Source organism: Xenopus laevis, chromosome 2S (assembly GCF_017654675.1).
Source record: "Xenopus laevis strain J_2021 chromosome 2S, Xenopus_laevis_v10.1, whole genome shotgun sequence".
Taxonomy (NCBI): domain Eukaryota; kingdom Metazoa; phylum Chordata; class Amphibia; order Anura; family Pipidae; genus Xenopus; species Xenopus laevis.
In genome coordinates, this window is record NC_054374.1 from 103,022,883 (window position 1) to 103,032,301 (window position 9,419).

The following is a 9,419-nucleotide window of genomic DNA, read 5'->3' on the forward strand; positions in this document are numbered from 1 at the left end:
CTCGGTCAGAGTTACAGTAAGTTCAGGTTAGTTGAATAATACATTTTCAAATACTGTCACGGATTCTTTGTTGGATTGATATCACAAGGATTTGACTTTCCCACTTGAGTCATTGGTCTAGACTATTATTCCTCCTCCACAGATTTTGTATTCGGGCAAATAGTGTTCTCCTGGTATCGGTCAAACCCAGACTCACCCATGAAATGAAAGATGGTGACTTGCATTTTATCTCATCCAAAGTCCAATCCCTCTAATCTTTACACTTCTCTGGCCAGAGCATCACATTGTATATGGTTAGATGTGTTTGTGGCTGCTGTATGGCAATTAAAAAACCCCATGCACCCAATGAACAGAGGCAACAACTGTGGGCATGTCATCAGGGCTGCTTTAGGGCAATGGCACATAGGGCTAGGGCCAGTGTTTTGCCTCCCAAGCAATTTAGTTAGCAGTCAGCAGGCAGCAAACTTTTCCCAGTGACATGAATAGTAATCACTTGGACCCTGTTGGCACACTCTTGATCAGGCAATTATCACTAAGAAATGCTCACAGTTCTGTCAATGGAAGGACCATTCCAAAGGGCAGTGCCTCGTGAACTTCAAGCTTAAAATTGTGATTGTGGTTAAACATTCAGAGTTTCTCCCCTTGCCTTGAAGGCCTTGGTGGGCACTGGGTATAGCTCAAATTGGTGGGCCCATTCCAACATATCTTTAAAAGGATACTGTCATGGGAAAAAATGTTTGAAATCTATTTCTCAAAAGAACAGATTTTTTTATATTTAATTTTGAAATCTGACATGGGGCTAGAGATATTGTCAGTTTCCCAGCTGCCCCTAGTCATGTGACTTGTGCTCTGACAAACTTCAGTAAATCTTTACTACTGTACTGCAAGTTGGTGAGTTATCACCCCCAGCAGCCTAACAACAGAACAATGGGAATGTAACCAGATAACAGCTCCCTAACACAAGATAACAGCTGCTACGAAGAGCACTAAATAGATAATAGCTCCCTATCACAAGATAACAGCTGCTAAGAACAGCACTAAATAGTAAAATCCAGGTCCCACAGTGACACATTCAGTTAGATTGAGTAGGAGAAACAAAAGCCTGCTAGAAAGCAGTTCCATCCTAAAGTGCTGGCTCTTTCTGAAATCACATGACCAGGCAAAATGACCTGAGATGGCTGCCTACACACCAATATTACAACTAAAAAATACACTTGCTGGTTCAGGAATTACATTTTATATTGGACTGTATATTGTTTATTTGCAGTGTAAACAGTGTAATTTAGAAATAAAAACAACATCATAAAAATAATGAACGGGGAGTGACTTAACCTCCCCTAACATGGGAGTGCGGCAGCTCCCCCCCGTTTGATGTATTTTTTACTTACCTCGTGTAGTTCTGTGGAAAAAACTTACCTCTCTTCCGATTGGTCAATTTTCAATCCCAAGCCTTCTGATTGGTCGATTCAAAAAAGGGGCGTGGCTTCACAGGAAAAGCCGCGAAGACCGGCTATAAAAGGACGAACCGGCGAACACTCTTCATTCTTCGCCGGCAGCCGACGTGAGAGGATCGTCTTGGAAATGGCTGAAGAGAATCCCGACGGCAGACTTCGCGACATCCTTCGATGGATCCAGGCGGAGGCGGGACATGAAGACATCCAGACGCTCCTTCAGCAGTGCCAGCTCGCATCATCGACGACGACAGCGGTGACATCACTTCCGACTGCAGAGCCTCCAGGATCGCCGTCAGAGGAAGCTGCGTCATCTTCAGGAGCCGCATCTGACGTCGCCATCCAGCGCACCCCAGCTTCACGCGGACCAGGAAAGAGGCGGATCGTCGCCGTCAAGAGGAACACCAGAGGGAAACAAGCGGCGAAGAAGAGAACCCAGATGACGTCAGCGGTCTCCGCCAAGAAGAGGATCGTCGCTGACCCGCCGCAGACAGGAGTTTGGCCGTCGGCTTCCCCCCCTTCATCGCGAGTGAGTTCCGCCGCTGTTGCAAGTGGTGGGCCGCTCCATCAAAAGAGCTTTAACACTTCAGGGCCCTTTCCTTCCACAGGGTCCGGGGGAGGTCCGGCAGCTGGCAGCTCCTATGAGGGGCACCAGGTCAGCAGGGGCCCCCAAAGCCGCCCAGAACCGGGGCCCTCCAGCTGTAACACTATAGGGCACCCGGTTCTGCCACCTGCCATCAGGGGTCATACATCACCATCTGTCACCCACAGCGCACCCCAGCCTGCTGGTTTTACCCCTCAGGAGGAGAGTCAACCCATCCAAGTGATTGGTAACTATGCTGCCACTGATGTCATAAAATCTTTGTTAGCTTTGTTAACCCCTGGTGCGGCGTCAACGCATACAAGCACAGGGGCTGTGTCTTCTCAAGTAGCTGAAACTGCTTTTAGAGATTCAATACTCTGTGATGCTACACCTTTGGGTTTGCACTTGCCACAGGCCATAAAGGAAAAAATCACAAAAGGGGAGTATATTGACATGCTCTCACTGTTGCCATCATCAAAGGAATTTTTAGGCAAGCAAGTTAAGCAGTCAGATCCTGAAATGGACAGACGCAGGCCTGTGGCAAGGACATTCACTAATTGGTTACAGGCATTTTGTATTTATTCAAATGTATTGTGTGAAAAACACCCACAATTAGGTCCAGGCCTATTTAAACACATTGACATTATTCTGGAAGCATATAAAGCCTATGGGGGTATTTCCTGGTTTTTGTATGATGATAGATTCAGACAGAAAATGTCCATTCAGAAGTCAATATCTTGGGGTTCAAAGGATATTGACCTTTGGATGGGAATGCTTATTCCCAAACAGCCATTAGTTCCATTACCGGGGAACAAGACTCCTGTGAAATACAATGCTTGCTGGGCATTCAATGAGTCAACTTGCCGCTTTCAGGCAAACTGTAGATATAAACATGAATGTGCTCATTGTGCTGGCAACCATCCTGCCTTTCGTTGCATCAAACGATTTGCTACAAAGCACAGTGGTAGGGACTCCAGTAAGTCAGATAACCCCAGTGAGGTTACCAGAAATGCGCCAATACCTAGAGCTATATCCAAAGCGCCAGATGGCCTGCCTCTTAGAGAAGGGTTTTGAAGTTGGCTTTTGGATACCATCAGCAGATCCTGTAACCCTCATATCATTTCCCAAGAATTTAAAATCAATTGAGCTAAACCCAAAAGTAGTTAAGGAAAAAATTGAGAAGGAGCTTAGATTGGGCAGAATTGATGGCCCGTTTGATGATCCTCCATTTGAGGATTTCAGAGTTTCGCCTTTAGGACTTGTACCGAAGAAGGAGCCAGGAAGCTATCGCTTAATTCACCATTTATCATATCCTTCGGGGGCATCTGTCAATGATGGAATTGGTCATGAATTATCTTCAGTTTCATATACGACTTTCGACCAGGCAATATCGATAATTCAAGAATTTGGTCAAGGTTCATTATTGGCTAAAAGTGACATTCAATCGGCTTTCAGGCTACTGCCCATACACCCTGACTGTTATAAGCTTTTAGGCTTTCATTATGAAGGCAGTTTCTATTTTGACAGATGCCTCCCAATGGGCTGTTCCCTTTCCTGCTTTTATTTTGAAGCCTTTGCATCCTTTTTGCAATGGGTAGTTCAATGGGAAACTGGTTCTAAGGGGGTTATTCATTATTTAGATGATTTCCTATTTGTCGGTCCTGCAGATTCTAGTTCATGTGGAATTTTGTTAAGTACTTTTACGTGGTTTGCTAGGAAATTTGCCATTCCACTAGCTGTTGAAAAAACAATACCCCCTACTACAACTTTAGAATTCCTTGGTATTCAGATAGATACTGTAAATCGTGAATTTCGCTTACCCGAAGGAAAAGTAGCTAAGCTGAGAAGCATTCTAAACGCAACTTTAAAATCTAAAAAGGTTAAATTAAAACACATACAATCCTTGATCGGACATCTGAATTTCGCTACACGGGTTATTCCTATTGGTCGGGTTTTTAACAGGAGACTTATTGCACTTACGTCTGGCCTAGATAATCCTAACTGGCACATAAGAATCCCTCAGGTGGTTAAAGATGACCTGATTGTTTGGCAGGAATTTCTAGAGAATTTCAATGGCATTTCTTATTGGCAAGGAGAATTGTTCGAGAATGCAGCTTTGAATATGTATACAGACGCCGCGGCTTCAGCTGGGTTTGGTGCTATCTTTGGCACACATTGGATTGCGGATGCGTGGCCATCTTTCTGGGTAGAACTCAAGCTTACCAAAAATCTAGTGTTACTGGAATTTTTTCCACTGTTAGTTGTTTTGGAAGTGTGGGGCCCCCAATTGGCTAACAAACGTATTGTTTGGCACTGCGATAATATGGGTGTGGTGCAAGTTGTTAATAATCTATCTTCTAACTCCCCCCCAGTACTGAGATTACTTAGGCAGGCAGTATTCCGAGCTCTTAAATTTAACATTTTGATTCAAGCAAAGCATATCCCTGGTTGTACCAATGTTGTGGCTGACGCATTATCTCGATTTCAGTTCAACGAGCTCTGGGAAATCGCCAATTATTTGGACAAAGAAGGAACACCATGCCCCCAACATCTGTGGAATTTAGTATTGCCAGAATTTCAAAATGGTTAAGTATGTCATTGGCAGACAAAACCTGGCATGCTTACATCGCAAGCTGGAATGAGTGGATGAAGTTCAAAACAAGTTTTCCTAAAGAGCATTATCAAAGGGACAGTGACGTCTTATTGTCTTTTGTACTGGAGCAAGTTGAGGCTCAGTACTCTCTTTCAGCTATAACTAAAAAATTAGCAGGCATATCTTTCTTTTTAAAGGTTCAAGGTGAGGCTGACATAACTAAATCCTTTTTGGTTAAACAAATTCTTCGGGTGTTGGTAGGATTACACGATCTGTAGACATTAGGAGACCCATCACATTATCATTGTTGAAAGATCTCGTTTCGGTCCTACCTCAAATATGCTATTCTCGGTTTGAAACAATGTTGTTTACGTTGTTATTTTCTGTGTCGTTCTTTGGTGCCCTTCGGGTAAGTGAGTCGGTCTCTCAGAGTAAAAGATCCCCAGGGGGTATTGGGAGTGAAGACATTCATCTGGTTGAGGGCAAATTAAAGATTATATTAAAAAAATCAAAAACGGATAAAGTAGGAAGAGGGACAACCATTTGGCTTGGTAATAGCACGGAACAGTCAATATGTCCAGTATTAGCTTTTAGACATTATCAGCAAGTCAGACCCTGCCTTCCTGGCCCTTTCTTTATACACAGTGATGGATCTTTCCTTACAAGATTTCAATTTGTGAAAATTCTCAAAGGAGCTGTCAGTAAGCTAGGTATACCACCTGACCATTATAACACACATTCTTTTCGCATTGGAGCTGCCACACAAGCCTCATTGATGGGTTTAGGAGAAGAGTTCATCAAAAGGCTTGGCAGATGGAACTCCTCTAGGTATCAACTTTATGTCAGACCTACCCTGGTTTAGTAAGTGTTACCTTTTTTCGTTACAGTTTCTCCTCCTTTGGTCTGGATTATTGGACACTCTTTCGTCCACAGAGCGAGAGCTAGAGCAGAACAACGAACCTACACAACTAATTTAGGCATTAAAGATGTTAGAATTGTCTGGATGGGCATTCGAGGCCTTAAATGGCCAGATTTATTACCAATAATTTTGCAAATGAAATCTCGTTGGGGTTTCCCAGCAATTATTCTGATCCATTTAGCTGGAAATGACATTGGAAAGGGTAGAAACATTGATTTAATTCGTAATATAAAAAGAGACCTTGCTCAGATCAGATTTATTTTTCCCAATACTGTGATAATTTGGTCTGAAGTTGTGCCCAGATTAGTCTGGCTTCAAGATGCAGGCTTTCACCCCCTTGAGAGATGCCGCAAAAAACTCAATTTTGCTATCTCAAAATTTTCCAAGACAGTTAATATTTTGGTTTATAGGCACTATGAGTTGGAGCAAGGTTTTGAAGGCCTGTATCGTGCGGACAGGGTACATTTGTCAGATATCAGTTTTGACATTCTGAACATGGGATTCCAAAGTGCAATTGAAAGAGCTTTACATGTGTGGGGAATGGCCAAGGCCAATGTAATGGTTTAATTGGCCTTGACGTGGAGGTATGCTCCTGGCTAGGTAAAAAAATTGGCGGGGCTTAAGGATATTTGTGGTCAAGCTTTAAGGCGGTCCGCTGCAGAGATCTGATGCAGAGGCTGGCTGGGAAGATATGTATGAACAGGTATTAGTATCATTAGCAATATTAATGTTCTGATTGATATGATATTTAATAAACAACAGCTGCGGCCATTCTCCACCATGCAAGTGTCCGTGTCTATGATTGGTTGTTGTAATTGGGGTTTTGTAAGCAAGTAATGCTGTCTGCAACTCCCATGAACGGGGAGTGACTTAACCTCCCCTAACATGGGAGTGCGGCAGCTCCCCCCCGTTTGATGTATTTTTTACTTACCTCGTGTAGTTCTGTGGAAAAAACTTACCTCTCTTCCGATTGGTCAATTTTCAATCCCAAGCCTTCTGATTGGTCGATTCAAAAAAGGGGCGTGGCTTCACAGGAAAAGCCGCGAAGACCGGCTATAAAAGGACGAACCGGCGAACACTCTTCATTCTTCGCCGGCAGCCGACGTGAGAGGATCGTCTTGGAAATACCACCCACCCACCCTGTTATGGTATATAATATATGAATGCATATATAATAAAAAAAAAAAAAAAAAAAAAACAATATTGTCGCAGCAGTTAATTGTTGTTTATAGTGAAGTTTCATGTGGAGGTATGCTCCTGGCTAGGTAAAAAAATTGGCGGGGCTTAAGGATATTTGTGGTCAAGCTTTAAGGCGGTCCGCTGCAGAGATCTGATGCAGAGGCTGGCTGGGAAGATATGTATGAACAGGTATTAGTATCATTAGCAATATTAATGTTCTGATTGATATGATATTTAATAAACAACAGCTGCGGCCATTCTCCACCATGCAAGTGTCCGTGTCTATGATTGGTTGTTGTAATTGGGGTTTTGTAAGCAAGTAATGCTGTCTGCAACTCCCATGACAGAATCCCTTTAAATTAGTATATATTCGCATATATATAGCATGACCTGTGCCTCTGTTTTTACTGACTTCTACAACTATGAAACACTTACTGTCTGCCAAGTCATGTCTGCCTGTTCCATTCCTGTGTACATAAGAGCTCTGCCTAATGTTCCTTTATAGCCTTTTGCTTTATTACAGGTATCACCCATTGACTCAATCACAATAGCTCCTATTGTACTCTTGGCTTATTTAGCTTCCTCCTTCTTTCACAGTATCCAGTAGGGAACAACACTTCCTGTGCTTACCTAAATACAAGAATAGACACAATGTTGCACGGAGCACTCGCTACAAGTAAAATAGAACTTTGCAATATATGTAAAATTATGTTGTATAAAAATTGATACTTTAGTAACTAAAAATAACAGCTGTATAGAGACTATTCTCTCACAGCACACAAATAATCTCATACCTCATAGTTGATGCCTAATAGATGGGTGCTAATCTCAGCTGTGTCTGTTAGTGAATAATAGACCCTAATGTGATCTAACCAAACCTGAGCACGACTGGGCTGACATTAATTATATATACATCTCAGTGCCTGACCCACCCATCTCTAATATCACAGGGGGGAGGTGAGCTTGGCTGTATGTATACTGTATATAGTAAATAACAGCATTGAGCAGTTTCTGCTTAAAAAGTGGGGAGGTTCAAAAAGGGTCTGGACTGACAGCTTGTGACCTGCTGCAGGTTCCCTCGGGTTTTGGGACAACCCACCCATAACTAGTGGCTATGACAGCAGAATGGGCTCTGACTATTAAAGGGGTAGCAAATTTGCCAGAATTTTTTCAGTTCAATTGTTTTCATATATTGTACCAAAAATGTCTCCTTCCAACTACTCTTTATATTTGATATCTGTTTTTATAGCATTTAAGTTTAAACTTTACTTTTCCTCCCTCTGGTGTATCATACTAACAATGCTTATAAAAGCCAATACTACATACTGTGATTGAAAGGCTGTCTGGATAAATATTTTTGAAGGAATGCCAGGGACTCTTCTGTCTAAAGCTGGCCATAGACGCAAAGATCCGATCGTACAAATCATCGTACGACCGGACTTTCCCATCTCCCGACCTGCCAATAACCATTCCGATCAAATAAAGTAGTTAAAGAACAGATCAGCCGATGTTCTGCCCCTCACAGTAATCGTGCGAAAGTTATGGCCGACAAAAGCTAGTGACAGTCTCCCTGAGGAAATCAGAGATATTACCCGCAGCCGACAGGAATCTTTTAACCTGTCCGATCGACTAATCGACCGAAAAATGTTGGGACTCTCCACACATGATCCTCGATTCGTACGATAAGATCTTTGCGTCTATGGCCAACTTTAAGCAATGTCTTATAGTATGTAACAAAAAAGAAAGACAAGTCTTTAAAATAGGATAAAGTTAATGGATGAAGGAATTCCAAATGAAAGTACTTACTTTCAGACCAAGATATAATATATTTGTTTCCACTCTCCCCTTGACAATGCAGAATCATGTATTGTTTCCATTTAAGAAAAGGCAAACAGATGCCTCTGGTTTTGTTCCAGTTCCAAGCTTTATCATGATAAAGAAGATTTAGCTGTAGGAGAAACTGTTTATGTGAATGTCTAGAAGTCTGTTACTATAATAGGTATTCAGAGCCTAAAGTTCTTTCTTTTCTAAATGGCTTCTCCAGAAACTCTATAGTGCAACAGCCCTTTTCATTATGAACTCAGAGTGATCAAGTTAAATCAGTCATATTTAGAACATAATTAATTTATGTCACACCATGAGCATGTAAACAGTTATAAAGGAGAAGGGAAGGCTAAAATTAAGTAAGCTTTATCAGAAAGGTCTATATAAATACACCAGTAAACCCTCAAAGTAATGCTGCTCTGAGTCCTCTGTCAAAACAAACACCACATTTCTTTTCTTCTATTGTGTACACATGGGCTTCTGTATCAGACATTCTGTTTTCAGTATAAACCTCCAGAGCTAGGGCTTGAGCATGCTTAGTTTGCTCCTCTCTCCCTTCCTCCTCCCCTCCCTGCTGTAATCTGAGCCCAGAGCTATGAGTTAGCAGGGAGAGACTCAGGCAGGGAGTGATGTCACACAAAGTTAATATGGCAGCTGCTATCCTAAACAAACAGAGAGCTTCTAGAGCTGTTTTCTCGGGTATGGTAAAGCATTCTACAGAATAAATATAGTGTTATAGCTTGCACTATTGTGGTTAGGGTTGCAACCCGACCGGTATTTTACCGACCTAGCCGGTAAAACACCTGCCAAGGCCTGGGGCCGGTAAATTCGTAATACCCTTCAAAAAGACCCCTCAGCCTGCCCCCAATC

General features: G+C 42.4%; 1 protein-coding gene and 1 long non-coding RNA gene across 2 annotated transcripts; both read left to right on the top strand.

Moving 5' to 3' along the window:
• Positions 1-1,313: 1,313 nt before the first annotated feature.
• LOC121400792 lies at positions 1,314-4,905 on the top strand. The gene is made up of 2 exons (XM_041584745.1): positions 1,314-2,281; positions 4,523-4,905. Exons 1-2 carry the CDS (start codon positions 1,372-1,374, stop codon positions 4,903-4,905), a joined length of 1,293 nt encoding a protein of 430 aa, XP_041440679.1. The 5' UTR covers positions 1,314-1,371.
• Positions 4,906-6,030: 1,125 nt separating this feature from the next.
• On the top strand, positions 6,031-6,992 carry LOC121400652. The gene is made up of 2 exons (XR_005965879.1): positions 6,031-6,130; positions 6,796-6,992. It is a non-coding gene; the product is annotated as an uncharacterized LOC121400652 (long non-coding RNA).
• The last annotated feature ends 2,427 nt before the right edge of the window (positions 6,993-9,419 follow it).